The sequence below is a fragment of the Phocoena sinus genome, chromosome X (genome assembly GCF_008692025.1).
Source record: "Phocoena sinus isolate mPhoSin1 chromosome X, mPhoSin1.pri, whole genome shotgun sequence".
NCBI lineage: Eukaryota > Metazoa > Chordata > Mammalia > Artiodactyla > Phocoenidae > Phocoena > Phocoena sinus.
This window is the reverse complement of record NC_045784.1, coordinates 42,299,243-42,319,308: the sequence shown is the minus strand read 5'-3', so window position 1 is coordinate 42,319,308 and position 20,066 is coordinate 42,299,243. Positions and strand designations below refer to the sequence as shown.

At 37.2% G+C, this 20,066-nt stretch overlaps 1 protein-coding gene across 1 annotated transcript in view; it reads right to left on the bottom strand.

The window, feature by feature from the left end:
• The window catches only part of ZNF157 (zinc finger protein 157), a 31,289-nt gene extending 12,796 nt beyond the window's left edge, over positions 1–18,493 (bottom strand). Inside the window, exons 1-2 of the mRNA XM_032619561.1 lie at positions 18,428–18,493; positions 16,572–16,778 (exon numbers count right to left, since the gene is read on the bottom strand). Of these exons, the coding sequence (XP_032475452.1) occupies positions 16,572–16,643 (72 nt within the window). The 5' untranslated portion in view covers positions 16,644–16,778; positions 18,428–18,493. The remainder of the gene's footprint in view (positions 1–16,571; positions 16,779–18,427) is intronic.
• Between the last annotated feature and the right edge of the window lie 1,573 nt (positions 18,494–20,066).

Below are 20,066 nucleotides of genomic sequence, written 5' to 3'. Positions count from 1 at the left end.
TAATCATTAGAGAAATGCAAATCAAAACTACAATGAGGTATCACCTCACACCGGTCAGAATGGCCATCATCAAAAGATCTACAAACAATAAATGCTGGAGAGGGTGTGGAGAAAAGGGAACCCTCTTGCACTGTTGGTGGGAATGTAAATTGATACAGCCACTATGGAGGTTCCTTAAAAAACTAAAAATAGAACAAGCATATGACCCAGCAATCCCACTACTGGGCATATATCCTGAGAAAACCATAATTCAAAAAGAGTCATGTACCACAATGTTCATTGCAGCACTATTTACAGTAGCCAGGACATGGAAGCAACCTAAGTGTCCATTGACAGATGAATGGATAAAGAAGATGTGGCACATATATACAATGGAATATTACTCAGCCATAAAAAGAAACGAAATTGAGTTATTTGTAGGGAGGTGGATGGACCTAGAGTCTGTCATACAGAGTGAAGTAAGTCAAAAAGAGAAAAACAAATACCATATGTTAACACATATATATGAAATCTAAAAAAAAATAAATGGTTCTAATGAACGTAGGGGCAGGACAGGAATAAAAACACAGACATAGAGAATAGACTTGAGGACACGGGGAGGGGGAAGGGTAAGGTGGGATGAAGTGAAAGAGCAGCATTGACATATATACACTACCAAACGTAAAATAGATAGCTAGTGGGAAGCAGACGCATAGCACAAGGAGATCAGCTCGGTGCTTTGTCACCACCTAGAGGGGTGGGATAGGGAAGGTGGGAGGGAGACATAATAGGGAGGAGATATGGGGATATATGTATACATATTGCTGATTCACTTTGTTATACAGGAGAAACTAACACAACATTGTAAAGCAATTACACTCCAATAAAGATGTTTTAAAAAAAGAATATTCAGTGGGGAAAGGATACTCTTCTCAACAAATGTCTCTGGAACAATCAATCAGTCATATCCAGAAAAACTTCAGAATTCCTGAGGGATAGTTACTGAACTGTTAAGACTGGTTACCTCCAGAAGGTGAGATTATGAGGACTCTTCAAATTAAAAATTTTATGTTTCTGATCATTTAGTTAAGGTAGTGTCCATCAGTTTTCTCCACTGTAAAGTTACCAATTTTCCCTATGTAATTAATGAGCAATGTGTAGGAACATACCTTGAAACTATGTAAATGTATTGCTCCTCATTAAACTTTCATCGAATAGCTTTGGCATCCATCAGTGATTCTTGCCTGGCTTAATTATTACTAACTAGAATGGTTGCAAAAGGTTATTTTTCTAACTCCATCATTCTTTCCACATTACTAGTTGCCACTAGACCTTAAGGAAGGGCTTTTCCTTTCTCCCTCGTTCATACATTTACTATCAGTATGGACTCAAGGTTTATCTTAGTCTTCAGCCAGGCTCAACACCCAGCTGAGTACCCAAAGGCCATATGCACATATGTGGGTAAATGGCCAGAGGGCAGGGAAGAAAGTTTTCTGGGACTCTTTGACATGGAAGAATAATGCACTATGATTCCAAAATCTGTTGGTCAAGTCCTAACAGGGGCCACAGTTAGATTAAAAGGATATAGGGATGCAACAGTTGATGGAATTAAGGCGAAAATCTGCATGAAAATGGGAATATTTGAAAAGACTTTATGTGAACTGTACCTCCTTCATCTAAATGTATTCCTGAGATTGATATTTATGTCTGACTGGGGAATACTTCTCCTACGTAGTATTATAAAACAAGAGGAGTATAAGTTCATCCCTTGGCCAGTATTAATTGCACATGATAAATGAGAATCTTTATAATTGCCTAAGCTCATACAAGTTGTTATTTTGAAACAGTGTAGAAAATGTGGTGGACAAAAAAAGTTACCATTTTAATTAATGACATGTTAGAAGCTGGAGTGCTGGTCCAACAAATTCTCTTAGAATAGCCCTGAGTGGTCCATGAAAAAGGTGGATGGCTCAGGGAGACTAACAGCAGATCATCAAGGCTTAAATAAATTAGTATCACCTAATAGCATCAGTACTTCCTGATATGGTTTCAACAGTGGAAAAATACAGGAAGCTAAAGGAGACTGGTTCTCAGTGACTGATCCTGCAAATGCTTTTTTCCCTATCTCAATATGGGAAGAGTCAGCTACAGTTTGCTTTCATGTGGGAAGGATCCTAATTTACATTTACTGTACTGTCAAAATGTTATTTGAATTCACCAGCTGTCATAATTCAACTGTCATAATTTGGTTAGAAGGGATTTAGACTTAATGCAGGTCCCAAGTATAATAATATACTACATTGATGATATCATAATATCGGAAACTGAAGATTGAACAAGGACTGACTTAAATGCAACAGTGACACATATGATCAACAGAAGCTAGTTGATAAATCCAACAAAAATCTAAGGGCCCACTCAAATGGTGAAATTCTTAGGAATACCCTTGGCAGGAGCCACATGTGACATTCCACAGGCAACAAAAAATGAAGTGTTGTTGCCTACCTTTGGTACTAAGAAGAAACACAGCCCATGATTGGATTACATGGATTTTGCAGGATACATGGTCCACATCTGCAAACATTGCTAGCTCCTTTCTATAAAATGACCCAAAAGAAGGCCATATTTGTATAAGGGCCTGAAAAAAAGTAAGTTATGTCTGAATTGCAAAAAGTGGTAGCTCTCTTTGATATCTTTGGGCATCATGAACGGAATGCTGCTGACAACAGGCAAAAGTGGAATTCAAGAGGGAATCTTATGCTAGAGAAAGAAACATTGTTGCAATAATTCAATTCTGTCTTTTTTTTTTTTTTTGCAGTACGCGGGCCTCTCACTGTTGTGGCCTCTCCCATTGCGGAGCACAGGCTCCGGACGCGCAGGCTCAGCGGCCATGGCTCACGGGCCCAGCCGCTCCGCAGCATGTGGGATCTTCAGACTGGGGCATGAACCCATGTCCCCTGCATCGGCAGGCAGACTCTCAACCACTGCGCCACCAGGGAAGCCCCAATTCTGACTTCTTGATGGTTCTTCCTTTATAAATCAGTTTCCTCTGGATGCTCCTTGAGAAAAAGCATGGCAGTTTACTGCACAGGCAGAAAGACCAACTACATCCATGGTGCACTCTTCCAGTGGAGACATTTGGACACTGTTGGGGATGGTACTTTATCCATGCCACGTCATCTGGACATTGATTAGCAATTTCTTATTTGGTAATGCTCCTCCTGCACAGACTTCTTTGATAACAACATCATCAGAACTCTCAAATTGTGCACCATCTAGCAACTCAGAAAAAAAGAGAACCAGCCAGAAAGGAGTGTCGGAAAAGCATGGGGAAGACTTCAAAAAGGAAGGGAGACAGATTAAGGACTCAGTGATGGTGAAGATGAAAACACTTGGAATGCAAATTCTACTCAACAGATGTAGTGAGACTAGAACAATACGTGCAATAATCATTGCATTTCTCTTACAATTTAATTCAACTAAAATTCTACTGGGATGTAGGATTGCTTTATGTTTTCCAACTAATCTTTATTTTAAAGTGTCTCTTTAATCCTGCTTAGTGGATGTGGGTTAAAACTGTCTAACTCAGAAAAGTCAAGAGAGAAAATAACGATGAACTGGTTGCAAAGTCCCTGCATATGGCAACCAACTGTCAGAAGCCTAAAGAATCTAAAGGTCATATATATAAAATAGATAAATAAGGTCCTACTGTATAGCAAAGGGAACTATATTCAATATCTTGTAGTAACCTATAATGAAAAAGCATATATATACTTATATATATATGTATAACCGAATCACTTTGCTGTACACCAGAAACTAACACAACATTGTAAATCAACTATACTTCAATTTTTTAAAAAAAAGAATCTAAAGGTCTGACACAACTTCCTTCCATCAACTTTCTTATGTAGTATTTTATGTACCCAGTATCCCTATGCTCTCAGATGGCATGCTTTGTTTAGAAGTATTTTGGTCAAAAACTCTTAAGCCCACACAAGGTAACTGGTATATCACTGAGTAACTTGACTTTGGGTCAGATGCATTTTAATTACCCAATCAGAGGATAATTAATGTTCACCCTTTCTCTTATCACTCATTAACTGTAAGCAAAATCTTATAGGTTTTCATCTTACTTAAACACTGAATGAAAAAAATATTTTCAAAAAGAGAAAGAGCCATAGGAGTCCTGTAATAGCATTTATGACAAAGTTGTAATTGAAGATACTGTTTCCATCATCCATATGAAGATCCATCAAAAGATTTCTTAACTCTCAAGTATCAGGAAACCTTTACTATAGAGGAATTATCGATTTCTCTGTGGGGGTGTTGAAATTCATGTGTTTGATTGGACTTCTAACTCTGTTATGTCGTCCCAGAATATCAAAGATAAATCTTGACTTCAAAGTTTCTAATTGTGTAGGATTGTTGACCAACATGCCTAAATTCTAAAACTTGTTTTGATATCTTCTTCTTTTTATTTCCCTTCCTTTTATCCTAATATTTGTCTATTTATACTTAGAAGCTCCCTAAAAACCACAGGAAAACAAAATTAATAAGTAAATAAATGAACAAATAAAAACTGGCTGGAGATGTGGCCATCTCTAACTCTTTTTTGGAAGATCTGGGAAGGAAGAGCTGGAGAGGGGTAGAGCACTGATCAGGAAAAAGTTGACATGCATTGCCCAGAATCATCAGCCTCCAAACAATATTACCGTTTAGTGTGAAGAGGAAGATTTTTCACTGTCATCCACTGAATTCCTCACAATTTAGTGAACCCTCTCCTGTGACACAAAAATTCAATTTCCCAAAAAATATCTTTAACAAATAATCATGGATGTATGTAAAGAAATAAATCGAGGAGTTTCACCATCAAATTGTCAATTATAATGAAAACTTACCACCATTGCCAGTGCTCAAAGGATGGAGTGCTATGTAACCACTAAAATTATGTAGAAAATTATTTCTGGACATGGAAAAATATTTATCTAACACTCCCAATGTTTCTTTTTTTTTAGAAAAGGCAACCATTCTTATTAGTTTTACTTCATTTGCCATTATTTGTTATATTATAGGATAAACCAAGAAAGTAATTGTGTTAATGTCATTATAACACCTCCACCAAAAAAAGATATGTAAGTATAATAGCAAAGAAGTAAAAGTTCTGTAATTTTAATCTGAACTGGAAATGAGCTCTGTGTTTTTTTTCTCTCTTAAGAAGTAGGCTGATTTCTGCTTCTGGGAAAATAGAGTAAATATACTTCTCCCCATTCCTCCTGCTAAGTATGACTAAAAACTCTGAACACCATATACAAAACAAAGTTGTAATTCAAAAAAATACACGCACCCTAATGTTCATAGCAGCACTATTTACAATAGTCAAGACACAGAAGCATCTTGTATCCATCAACAGATGAATGGATAAAGAAGATGTGGTGTGTGTTTATATATATATATATACACACACACACACACACACACACACACACACACACACACACACACACACACACACACATATATATAGTGCCACTTGGTACTGATGAGGTGACGCCCTCTCTTCCCCAGCTGGAGTGAAGTCAGAGGAAGCCAGCTAAAACAGGTTTAAATAAGAACAAGATTCTCATAGCATAATACCAAAAATGCCTAGGTTTCAATTGACAATCACTCATATCAAGAACCAGAAAAATCTCAAACTGAATGAAAAAAAATCAATAGGTATCAAGACTGACATAACAGAGATAATTATCCAACAAAGATTTTGAATCAGTCATCACAAAAACACTTCAGTGAGCATGTCTCAGGAAAAAAATAGAAGATATAAAAAAGACCCAAATGGAAATTTTAGACCTAAAAAACACAATAACTAAAATTAAAAACTCAATGGGTGGGGGCCTCCCTGGTGGCGCAATGGATAAGAATCCCCTGCCAATGCAGGGGACATGGGTTTGAGCCCTGGTCCAGGAAGATCCCACATGCCACGGAGCAACTAAGCCCATGCACCACAACTACTGAGCCTGCGCTCTAGAGCCCGCAAGCCACAATTACTGAGGCCCACATGCCACAACTACTGAAGCCTGTGTGCCTAGAGCCTGTACTCTGCAGCAAGAGAAGCCATTGCAATGAGAAGCCCTCGCACAGCAACAAAGAGTAGCCCCCGCTCGCCACAACTAGAGAAAGCCCATGCACAGTAACAAAGACCCAACATAGCCAAAAAATAAACAAAAACAAAAAACACACAAAAAACCTCAATGGATGGCCTCAACAACAGAACAGATGGGACAGAGGAAAGACTCAGTGAAATGGAACACAGAAGAATAGAAATTACCCAGACAAAATTGACTGGAAAAATACTGCCTCAGGGACCTGTGGGACTGTAGCAAAAGAACCAACATTCATGTTATCAGAACACAAAAAGGAAAAGAGAAAGAGGATGGGGCTTTAAAAGTACATGAAGAAATAATGGCTGAAAACATCCCAATTTGGCAAAAGACATAAATTTACAGATTCAAGAAACAGAGCAATCCCCAAATAGGATAAAACCAAAGAAATCCACACCAAGACACATCCTTAAACTTCTGAAAACTAAAGATTAAAATATATGTACTGAGGGACTTCCCTGGTGGTCCAATGGTAAAGAATCCACCTTGCAATGCAGGGAACACGGGTTCAATCCCTAGTCAGCAAACTAAGATCCCACATGCCGTGGGGCAACTAAGCCCGCATGCCACAACTACTGAGCTCGTGCATCTCAGCTAGAGCCTGCATGCCACAAACTACAAGGCCCATGTGCTCTGGAACCAGTGCACCACAACTACAGGGCCCACGCACCCTGGAGCCTGTGTGCCACAACTAGAGAAGAGAAAACCCACACGCCACAGCTAGAGAGAAGCCATGCACCACAATGAAGAGCCTCCGAACCACAACAAAAGATCGCACTTGCCTCAACGAAGATCCCACATGCTGCAACTAAGACCCGACACAGCCAAAAATAAATAAATAAAATAAATAAATAAATCTTTAAAAAAATAAAATAAAATATATGCACTGAAAGCCATGAGAGAGAAACAACACCTTACAAAACAATGTGAATGACAGCAGATTTCACATCAGAAACCACAGATGCCATAGGAGGTAGCATAACATTTTTCAAGTGCTGAAAGAAAAGAACTGTCAAGACAGAATCCTATATCATGAAAATATCCCTCAGGAATGAAGGAGAAATAAAGACATTCTCAGATGAAGGAAAACTAATAGAATTTGTCACCAGCAGACTTACCTTAAAAGAATGGCTAAAGGAAATTCCTTAAACAGAAAATGAAAGATAAAATAAAGAATCTTGGAACACCACAAAGTAAGAAAGAATACAGTAAATGAAAATGTGGGTAAGTGCAATAGACTTTCCTTCCCCTCTGGAGTTTTTAAATTATGTTTGACAATTAAAGGAAAAAATGTTAACACTGTTTGATCTGGTTCTAAATGTATGTAGACAAGATATTTAAGACAATGATAAACAGGAGACTGCAAAGGGGATTAAAGGGAGGCAAGGTTTCTACATTTCACTCAAACTGGCAAAATGATGATAGCAATAGACAATGATAAGTTATGTGTATATAATGTAATATCTAGAGCAACCATTAAATGAACTATACAAAGAAATACACTCAAATACACTATATGTAAATCAAAATGGAATTCTAAAATATGCTCAAGAAACTGATAGGAAGACAGGGAAAAATAAAACAGAAAACAAAGCAGAGAGAACAAACAGAAAAGAAAGATAGTAAATGTAGGCCTAACATATCATTAATTTCATTAAATGTGAATGGTCTAACTACACCAAATAAAAGAGACTCACAGAAAGGATTAAAAACATGACTCAACTGTATAGTATCTAAAAGAAAGTCACTTCAAATATAGCAATATAGGCAGGTTGAAGGAAAAAGTATGGAAAAAGATATATCATGCAAACATTAATTAAAAGAAAGCAGAAGTATTGTCCACTATACCTCAATAAAGCTAGAAGCATGAGTAGCTATATTAATATCAGATAAATTAGAATTTAGAAAAAAAAATTACCAGACACAGAGAGAGATATATAATGATAAAAAAGTCAATCCATTAAGAAAAACAAAGCAATTCTAAATGTGTATGCAGCAAACACAGAAGCAAAAGCTGATAAAACTGAAAGAAGTAGACAAGTTATAGTTGGAAACTTCAACACCCCTTCTCTCAACAATTTACAGAACAGCTAAACAGAAAATGAGCATTCTCAACAACACAATGACCCAACAGGATCTAACTGACACTTACAGAACACACCACCCAACAACAGCAGAATACACACTCCTTTCAAGTGTCCAAGGAACATATAGCATATCTTGGGCCGTAAAACAAACCCCAACAATTTTAGAAGAATTGAAATTATACAAGGCATTTTTTCTGACTACACTGGAATCAAACTAGAAATCAATAACAGAAAGATAACAAGAAAATTTCCATATACTTAGAAATGAAACAATACACTTCTAAATAATCCATGGTTCAAAGAAGAAGTCCAAAGAAAATCCAAAAAATACAATGAACTAAATGAAAATGAAAAAAATACATATTTACAATTTGTGGAACACATCTAAAGCATTGCTGAGAGGAAAATATACAGCTCTAAATGCATACATTTGAAAGAGGAAAGTCTCAAATCAAAGATTTAAGGTCCCACACCAAAAACCTAGAAAAAAAGACCATATTGAGGATAAGTTAAGAGTACAAACTTGGAACTAGTAGATAAGTAAGTCCAAGAGAGCTAATGCACAGAATAGTGATTATAGTCAACAACACTGTATTATACAAAGTTGCTAAGAGACTAGATCTTAACTGTTACTGTCACAAAAAAGAAATGATAATTATGTGATGTGATTGAGGTGTTTGCTAATGCTACAGGGGTAATCATATTGCAGTATATAAATGTATCACGTCAACACATTGTCACTTTTTTTTTTTTTTTTTGGCTGCACAGGACAGCTTGCAGGATCTCAGCTCCCCCATCACGGATTGAACCCAGGCTGCAGCAGTGAAAGCCTGGAATCCTAACCACTAGGCCACCAGGGAACTCCCAACACATTGTCACTTTAAACTTACATAACGTTATATGCCAATTATATTTCAATTTAAAAATAAAGAAAAAAAGACCAAAATAAACCCAGAGCACACAGAGGGAAGAAAATAGAAGAGAAATTAATGAAGCTGAACAGAAAAACAATATATAAAAGTCAATTAAACAAAGAGCTGGTTCTTTGAAAATATCAATAAAATTGATAAACTTTTAGTAAGACTGACAAAAAAAAGAGAAAGGACACAAATTACCAATATCAGGAATGAAACAATGAATATCACTACAGACCCAGCAGACATCAAAAGAGAAATTACTATGAACAATTCTACACTTATAACTTAGATGAAATGAACCAATTCTTCAAAAAACACAAACGACCACAAGTCATCCAATATGAAATAGATAATTTAAGTAGCCCTGTACTATTAAGGAAAATTTATCCATAATTTAAAACTCATAAAAGAATCTAAAAAGAATGGATATATGTATAACTGATTCACTTTGCTGTACAGCAGAAACTAACACAACATTTTAAATCAGCTATACTCCAATAAAAGTTTTTTAAAATAAAAAATAAAACTCACCCAAAGAAAGATATCTCTGGCCAGATGGTTTCCCTGGAGAATTTTACCAAACTTTTAACAAAGAATTAACACAATTACATAATCTCCTACAGGAAACAGAAGAGGAGGTAATTCTTTCAAACTCATTCTATGAAGCTAGTATTTTCCTAGGATAGGTGAAAAGGGGCCCCCCAAACATATCCACATCCTAATCCTTGGAATCTATGAATATCACCTTACATGGCAAAAATAAAAAGGTCTTTGCAGATGTGATTAAGGATCTTCCAATAAGGAGAGTATCTTGTATTATCCAGGTGGGTTCTCAATGTGATCACATGTATCCTTACAAGAGGGAGGCAAAAGAAGATTTGACGCACACAGAGGCAGTGATGTGAAGACAGTAGAGAGATATTTGAAGATGCTGGCCATGAAGAATGAAGGGATGAAGTCACAATCCAAGGAATAGCTGCAGCCCCCAAAAGCTGGAAGAGGCAAGAAACAGATTCTCCCCCAGAGCCTCTGCAGGGAGTAAAGCCCTGTCAACACCTTGATTTTGGTCCAGTGATGCTTATTTTGGATTTCTGGCCTTTAGAACTATGAGAGAATAAATTTCTGCTGTTTTAAGCCACCAAGTTTGTGGTAATTTGTTGCAGCAACCACATGAAACTAACACATTCCCTGATTACAAAACTGGATGAATATAGTATAAAAAAGAAAACTACACAGCAATATCATTCATGAATATAGAGGCAAAATTTCTTGACAAAATATTAGCAACTATAATTCATTAATATATTAAAGGAATTATATACCATGACCAATTAGGGTTTATTCCAGGGATGTAAGGCAGGTTCAATATTCAAAAATCAATCCATATAGAAAAAGCACTTGAAAAAATCCAACACCCATTCCTGCAAAAACCAGAATAGAAAGAGAAATACAGAGGAACACCCTCAATTTGATAAACAGCATATAAAACAAAACTACAGCTAACATTATACTTCATGATAAAAGACTGAAGACCAAGAGCAAGGCAAGGATGTCTATTCTCACGACTCTTATTCAACATAGTGCTGGAAGTTCTAACCATTACAATAAGGCAAGAAATGGAAATGAAAGGCATACAGAATACAAAGGAAGAAATTTAACTGTCCCTATTACCAGATGAAAAGGTCATAGAAAGCATAGAAAAACATACAAAAACCAAGTGTTTTTCTGTATGTTAGCAGTGAAAACGTGGACTCCAAAATAAAAAATATGAAACCATTGATAATTACTCAGAAGTATGAAACACTTAAGTATAAACCTAACAAAACTAAACGTTGCAGTAAGTTAAATTGTTGTTTACTTATTTGCAGTAAGTTCACTTCTTGCAGTAAGTTAAATACTGCAACACACTAGCAATCTTGAGAAAGAAGAACAAAGCTGGAGGCATTACACTATCTGATTTAAAACCCTTGAACAATGCGGGATTAGGGGCATTGACCCTCTGCGCAGTTGAAAGTCCATGTATAGCTTATAGTTGGCCCACCATATACTTGGTTCCTCCTTATCCCCAGTTTCTCTGTATCCACAGATTCAACCAACTGTAGATCGTGTAGTACTGTAGTATTTACTATTGAAAATAATCCACATATAAGTGGATCCACACAGTTCAAACCTGTGTTGTTCAAAGGTCAACTATATATTACAAAGCTACAGTAATCAAAACAGTATGGGAGAAAACTGTAACTCAAAAAGTTACATGCACCCCAATGTTCACTGCAGCACTATTTACAATAGCCAAGACATGGAAGCAACCTAAATGTCCATCGACAGAAGAATGGATAAAGAAGATGTGGTATATATATACAATGGAATATTACTCAGCCATAAAAAAGAATCAGATAATGCCATTTGCAGCAACATAGATGGACCTGGAGATTATTATACTAAGTGAAGTAAGCCAGACAAAGACAAATATCATATGATATCACTTATATGTGGAATCTAAAAAAAGACACAGGGAGTTCCCTGGTGGCCTAGTGGTTAGGATTCAGCGCTTTCACTGCCGTGGCCTGGGTTCAATCCCTAGTGGGGGAACTGAGATCCCGCAAGCCTGGTGGTGCAGCAAAAAAACAAAAACAGACAGATACAAATGAACTTATTTACAAAACAGAAACAGACTCACAGACACATGAAACAAATTTATGGTTACCTTATGGTTACTTATGGTTACCTCCCCTTTACCAAAGGGGAAAGGGGGAAGGGATAAATTAGGAGTTTGGGATTAACATATACACACTACTATCTATATAAAATAGATAACCAACAAGGACCTACTGTATAGCACAGGGAACTATACTCAATATTTTGTAATAACCTATAAGGGAAAAGAATCTAAAAAATTATATATATATATATATATATATCTGAATCACTGTGCTGTACCCTGAAACTAATACAACATTTTAAATCAACTATACTTCAATTAAAAAAATATAAATAAATAAATAAATTTAGTGAAAAAAAACCCCAGTATGGTACTGGCATAAAAACAGACACAAACAACAACAGAACAGAATAAAGAATAAAGAGCCCAGGGATAAACCCATGCATATATGGTCAATTAATTTATGACAAAAGATCCAAGAATATACAATGGGAAAAGGACAATATCTCAAAAAAATAGTGTTGGGAAAATTGGACAGCCACGTGCAAAAAATGAAACTGGATTACTATCTTACACCATATAAAAAATTAACTCAAAATGAATTAAAGAGTTGAATATAAGACCTGAAACCATAAAACTCATAGAAATCATGGGCAGTAAGTTCCTTGACATCAGTCTTAGCAATGATTTTTTTGGATCTGATTCCAAAAGCAAAGGCAATAAAAGCAAAAATACACAAGTGGGACTACATCAAACTAAAATGGTTCTGCACAGCAAAGGAAACCATCAACAAAATGAAAAGGCAACCTACTGAATGGGAGAAAATATTTGCAAATTATATATCTGACAAGGGGTTAATATCCAAAATATATAAAGAACTCATACAGCTCAATAGCAAAAAACAATCCAATTTAAAAAAGGACAGAGGATCTGAATAGACATTTCTCCAAAGAAGACATAGCAATGGCCAATAGGTACATGAAAAGATGCTCGGGCTTCCTTGGTGGCGCAGTGGTTGAGAGTCCGCCTGCCGATGCAGGGGACACAGGTTCGTGCCCTGGTCCGGGAAGATCCCACATGCCGCAGAGCGGCTGGGCCCGTGAGCCATGGCCGGAGCCTGTGCTCCACAACGGGAGAGGCCACAACAGTGAGAGGCCCGCGTACCACAAAAAAAAAAAAAAAAAGATGCTCAACATCACTAATCATCAGTGAAATGCGAATCAAAACCACAGTGAGCTATCACCTCACACCTGTTACAATGCCTATTATCAAAAGGATGACAAGTAACAATTGTTGGTGAGGATATAAAGAAAAGAGAATCCTTGTGCACTGTTGGTGAGAATGCAAATTGGTGCAGCCATTATGGAAGACAGTATGGAAGTTCCTCAAAAAATTAAAAATAGAACTACCATATGATCCAGCAATTCTACTTCTGAGTATTTATCTGAAGAAAATGAAAATACTAACTTGAAAAGATATGTGCACTCCCATGTTCATTGCAGCATTATTTACAATAGGCAAGATATGGAAGCAACCTAAGTGTCCATCCAATGGATGAACGGATAAAGAAAATGTGAGATAGATATAAATATAGATATAGATATACACACATACACAATGGAATATTATTCAGCCATGAGTAAGAAAGACATCCTGCTGTTTACAACAACTTGGATGGACCCTGAGGACATCAGGCTAAGTGAAATAAATCAGACAGAGAAAGACAAATAGTGTATGATCTCACTTATATGTGGAATCTAAAACAAAACAAAACAAACAAAAAAACAAACTCATAGATACAGAGAACAGATTGGCGGTTGCCAGAGGTGAGAGGAGAGGGTAAAATGGGTGAAGGGAGTCAAAAGGTACAAACTTCCAGTTAAAAAGTAAATAAGTCATGGGGATGTAATGTACAGGCATGGTGACTATAGTTAATAATATTATATTGGATATCTGAAAGCTGCTAAGAGAGTAAATCTTAAAAGTTCTCATCACAAGAAAAAAAAATTCTGTAACTATGTATGGTGATGGATGTCAACTAGACTTATCATGGTGATCATTTAACAATACATACAAATATCGAATCACTATGTTGTATATCTGAAACTAATATAATATTGTAAGTCAATTATACCTCAATTTAAAAATAAATAAATAAATAAAAGTATGGTATTGGTAAAAATAGACAAATTTATCAATGCAACAAATAGAGAGCCAGAAAATAGACCCACACAAATAGAGACAACTGATCTTTGACAAAGGAACAAAAGCAATTCAATGGAGAAAGGACAGCCTTTTCAATAAATGGTGTTGAAACAATTTGATATCCATATGCAAAAAGAAAATATCTAGACACAGTCCTGACAACTTTCACAAAAATTAACTCTAAATGGATCTTAGACTTATAGGCAAAATGCAAAAATATAAAACTTCTGCAAATAGGGAGTTCCCTGGTGGCCTAGTGGTTAGGATTCCAGACTTTCACTACTATGGCCCAGGTTCAATCCTTGGTCAGGGAACTGAAATCCCACAAGCTGCATGACGCAGCCAAAAAAAAAAAGAAAGAAAGAAAACTTCTGCAAATAACAGGAGAAAATCTAAGTGACTTTGGGTTTGGCAGTGTTTTAAAATATAACACCAAAAGTACGTTACATGGAAGAAAAACTGACAAGTTGGACTTTATTAAAATTTTAAAATTCTGCTCTGTGAAAGACACTGTTAAGAGAATAAAGAGACAAGCCCAGAACAGGAGAAAATACTTGCACGACACATAACTGATAAAATGACTTGTATTTAAAAATATACAAAGAGGGACTTCCCCCATGGCCCAGTGGTTAAGAATCCATCTTGCAATTCAGGGCATGCCAGTTTGATCCCTGGTCAGGGAACTAAGATCCCACATGCTGCAGGGCAACTAAGCCCACGTGCTGCAACTACTGAGCCCACACGCTCTGGAGCCAGTGTGCCACAACTACAGAGCCCATGTACTCTGGAGCCCACACACCACAACTAGAGGGAAGCCTGTGCGCCCCAACAGAGAACCCACGCACTGCAAGGAAAGATCCCACGTGCCGCAACTAAGACCCACCCAACACAGCCAATAAATAAATAAATATTTTTTTAAAAAATTTTAAATAGTAAAATAAAATATACAAAGAACTCTTAAAAATCAACAATAAGAAAACAAACAACCCCATTACAAAATGGGCAAAAGATCTGAATAGACACTTGACCAAAGAAAATATATGGATGGGAAATAAGCATGTAAAACCATGTCCAACATCATTTTTCATTATGGAATTTCAAATTAAAACAATAAGATACCACTACACACTTATTAGAATGGTTAAAATCCAAAAAACTGACAGTATTAAATCCTGGCAAAGATGTGAAGCAACAAGAATGTTCGTTCATTGCTGGTAAGAATGAAAATGATGAAAAACTGTGGAAGACAGTTTGGTAGTTTCTTACAAAGTCTTACCATGTGACCCACAATTGCACTCCTAGTCATTTACCCAAATGAAAGGAAAACTTATGTCTACACCATAACCTGTACATATATGTTTATAGCAGCTTTATTCATAATCACCCCACACTGGAAACGACCAAGGTGTCCTTCAATAGGTGAATGGATAAGCAAACTGTGGTACATCCATACAATGAAATATTATTCAGTGATAAAAATAAATGAGCTATCAAGCCATGAAAAGACATGGAGGAAACTTGAATGCAAATTGCTGAGTTAAAGAAGCCAATCTGAAAAGGCCACAGACTGTATGATTCCAACTATATGACATTTTAGAAACGGCAAAGCTATAGACAGTAAAAGAGTGTGGTTGCCAGAGTTTCAGGCAGGGGGAGAGGAAAGATGAATGAATAACTAAAGCACAGATGAAACCGTTCTGTATGAACTGTAATGGTGGATATATGTCATTATGTATTTGTCAAAACACATAGAATGTGTAACACAAAGAGTGAACCTTACTGTAAACTGTTGACTATAATTAATAATAATGTATCAATATTGGTTAATTGTAACAAATGTACCACACTAATACTACCATCTCAATTATTCTGTAAATCTAGAACTACTAAAAATTAGGTCACTTAATTGTTTTAATGCTCTTAGCATACAATCCAGCAATTGCACTCATGTGCATTCCTTCGATACAAAAATCTTACACAATCACAGCATCCTTATTCATATCAGCCAAAACCTGGAAACAACCAAGATGTCCTTCAACTAGTGACTAGTTAAGCAAACTGTGGTAAATCCATACCATGGAATGCTATTCAGCAATAAAAAGGAACAAACTATTCATATATGTGACAATCTGGACGAATCTCCAGAGAATTATGCTGAGTAAAAAAAGCCAGTCCCAAAAGGTTACATACTGTATGATTCTACATATATAACACTCTTGAAATAACAAAATTATAGAACTGGAGCACAGATTATTGGTTGCCAGGGGTTAAGGAGGGAGAGGGCAGGAGGGAAGTGGGTGTGACTATTAAAGGGCAATATGAGAGATCCTTGTGGTAAAGGAAATGTTCTGTATGTCAATATCCTGGTTGTGATACTGTATCAATACCAAGATTTTGCAAGATGCTATGATGGGGGAAACTGGGTAAACAGTACATCAGTACATTGCATTTGAATTTACAGTTATCTAAAAATCAAAATTGGTCTAAAAAATACAAACTTTTGTCTAAAATTTTTTTTTTAAATTAAAAAAATGGGGAAAAGTAGGCTCCTCTTACTTACCTCAAATGATCTGCCAGGTTGTCCTGGAACCAGGGCAGGAAACCTCTGGGGTGATTTCCCATTAGCTGGCATGTTGACTCTGAGTACCAGCCCACCTTCCAAAGCTGGAGAGGCCTTTGTACGTGGGCTGCAGTCAGAATAAATGGAAGATCCTGCAGCCTCCAATATGCAGAAAGTTCAACAGCTCCACAGAGACACCAACAAATCCTAAAAGGACATATCCACGTCATCACTGTCATTCCACATTCGCCCCACAAAGTTCAGCAACTCCCACTCTGAGTATTAGTGAGGGTAGATTGTGGAAACGATCATGATATTTGGAGTCAAATTAATGAACTCAGAGTCTGTTACTCTTGGGTGGCTCCACAGAGGGTGCTTCACACTTTAGCCAACCAGCTCATACCTCAATTCCAGGTTCACGGCAGATCTGGGTTTGGGGAGAAGGTGAAAGTGAGGCAGTGAATGGTGCTGAAGCCCCATGGGGTAGGCAGGGGAAGGACTTGTCCATGGGGTCCTGGTGAGTGACTGTGGCAGCAAAAAACCTGGAAACCTGGTAATCTTAATGAAAGGGGTCTCTTCTGTCCACTTTAATTATTTCACCATTTTAGGGTGAAAAATCCCTCTTAAATTCTTCTGCGGAGAAGCTCTGAGCCTCTTCTTTCCAGAAGATGATTCAACATTAATAATATTGATTAAATCAACAAATTAGAGGGGGGGGGAGGAAACATGCTGGTTTTAACTTACACCAAAAAAGCATTTGACACAATTCAGCAGTCATTACTAATAAAAACTCAAACTAAAATTAGGGAGGAAGTAAATCACTTAAATATCACAAAAATCATTTACAAAACACATCCCTGAAATACTATGCTAAAAAGTAAAATGATGAAGCAACTGCCATTAAAATTAGTAAAAAGATAGGGATGTCTGATACAACTCAAAATTGTTTTTTCTGGCTATAGGTCACACAATAGAAGACGAAATAATCAGAATAAATATTGCAAAGAAATGAAAATGTAGCTTTCTTTGCCAGTGATATGATTTTATACATAGAAAACCTACCCCAGACTCTACCAGAAGTCATAGGGTAACTTGATAAGGGGCTGGATACAAGATAAAATTACAAGATCAGATAGTTTTTTCCCTGTATAATAATGACCAAATGAAAACGGAAAAAAAATCCGTTAGTAATGATAACAAGAAAAATATAAAATATGTAAAATAAACTCTTTAAGGAGCCGCACCTATAAATTTAAAAAGTTAAAAAAATTGACAAATATAAAATAGTCACACAGACATACCATACCCCTGGATAAAAAATTTAATTAAAATGTCAACCCTCCCAAAACATTATAGTAATGTAAAGAATAAATGAAAGAGAAAAATTAAACACAAAGCTCAATAATAAGATGGTGTATATAACATTTTGTGGAACGCAACTAAAGAGACTCTTAAAGGGAAATTCATGTTTTCAAATGCATTTTAACAAAGAAAGGCTGAACATTAATGAATTAACAACCAATTTAAGAAGTTAGATAAAAGAGAAAATAGCACAGATAGCAGGAATTAGGGAAAGAGAAAACAAAGGTACATCAGAGAGGATCAACAAAGCCAAAAGTTGGTTGTTTGGAAAGGCTAATAAAATTAGCAAATCTCTGGGGAGACTGAGGAAAAAATCTAAACGCACACACACTATTAGGACTTGACAACAAAATGCAGCAAGGAATCTAAAAACTGACTACCTCAGAAGCCTCCATCCCTCCCTGACCCGCATACACTCCCATTCACCAGACTTTTTAATTCCCCACCAACTGACCCCACAAACTGTCATTCCCAAAAGCCAACAAAGCCATCACCTCAAAATCACTGATGACTGTCACGCCACAAACCCTCATGCACTCCCTTTAGTGCCGCGCGCCAACAAGACTTAAACAGCCTCTGAGGGCCACTTCCGTTTCCTGTCCTCACCTCTGAACCTGCCCCTTCTGGGCTGTTAATTTCACACACAATCACACAAGAGCTGTGTGACTGTGGTCTACCCACTCTGAACAAGGTGCAGTTATGGATCTGCAGAGACTTTGTCCATGAGCAGCGGTGCCGAGCGAGGAACATGGCTGCGCCGAGGCGTTCCACCATGAGGGCCGCCATCATAGCATCCATTCCGTACAGTGGGCTGTTCCATAGGCAACGGAGGCGGGGTGTCGTTCATGGGTAGAAACTTTCTGAAGACAAGCTTCCGGGAGAAGCTGGTCTTTGGAACCGAGTTCTATAGGTTTGTGCCAAGTTTACAGAAGCAGAGGTGCCAAACCCCAGCCACGGGGGAAGGGGAGATGTGTCCCGATCTTCAAGGGAGATACCACTAGGAAGAGGGGGGGAAAGGTCCCTGCTGGGCGATACCACTGTAGAAGAGAGGGGAGGAGTCAAGGTGGTACAGTCTCGTTTTGACGGACTGTGGAACTGATGTGGAGGGGTCTTTAATCCCCCTCAATCTCCATTACCCCACTGAAATGATAGTAGGTAAGAATAATAATACTAGCCTTTGATATGGACAACTAATGTTTTTCAGCAAATTATCAATAGAAAACTATTTAGAAAACATTTTAAGCACACTTTCGATGAAAATGCATCTCCAAGACATGCCCCCAATACCTGCTGTCAACCAGGTTAGCCTCTCTTATATGGAAATTCAGGAGCTGCTACTGACTCTTGGGAGAGAAGAGAATTCTGGTGTTCTTCACCTCTGAACTCCTATACACAGTCTTTAAAACCTAGTCCTAGTATACCCTCCTGCAGGGAGCCTACTCTGACAAGAGGTAAAGAGCTCTTTTCCCTGCATAAGGTGTTTCCAACCCGGCAGGTAGACCCTGGCTAAGCTTGAGTATGGATTGCTGGGTACCCTGAGGACATTCATTTCCTTTCTCTGGACCTCAGTTCAACAATCTGGAGAGCTAGAATGTTAACCTCTCAGATTATCCCATTTTCTCTGTCTCCCCAGCAGTATTTATGAACTGGATGAAAGACAGAATGGCAAATATGAGAATATTGTTGTAACACACGCTCCTCGACATAAATTGCCAAAACTTATTATTCTTGTGACTTCTGGTCAACCTCTCAAATCCTAGACCCTGTTTACTTCCATCATCAATGCGTCTCTGAGCTGATCTCGAACCTGAACCTTTCTTAACTCTACCAACACCTATGTTGCATTTTTCTGATCTGGCTTCATGTTCTCTATTAATGATTCAATCATCAATGTTCTTGTATTTTGACTTTTGAACATATTGCACTAAAATGTTATTGGTTTTGATTACTGAGTTTTTTGGTGCCCCCTTAAATTTTGCACTTTGAAGTGAGTGTCTCTCTTGCCTTACCCTAGTCCCAGAAAACTTGTTCTCTAAAATCATAGACTATCAGAAATTTTGTTAATTGAAATTATGTCAGTAAGAATAAAACAGCCCACTCTTGCCTGGAGGATCCAAGTCACTTTGACACAGA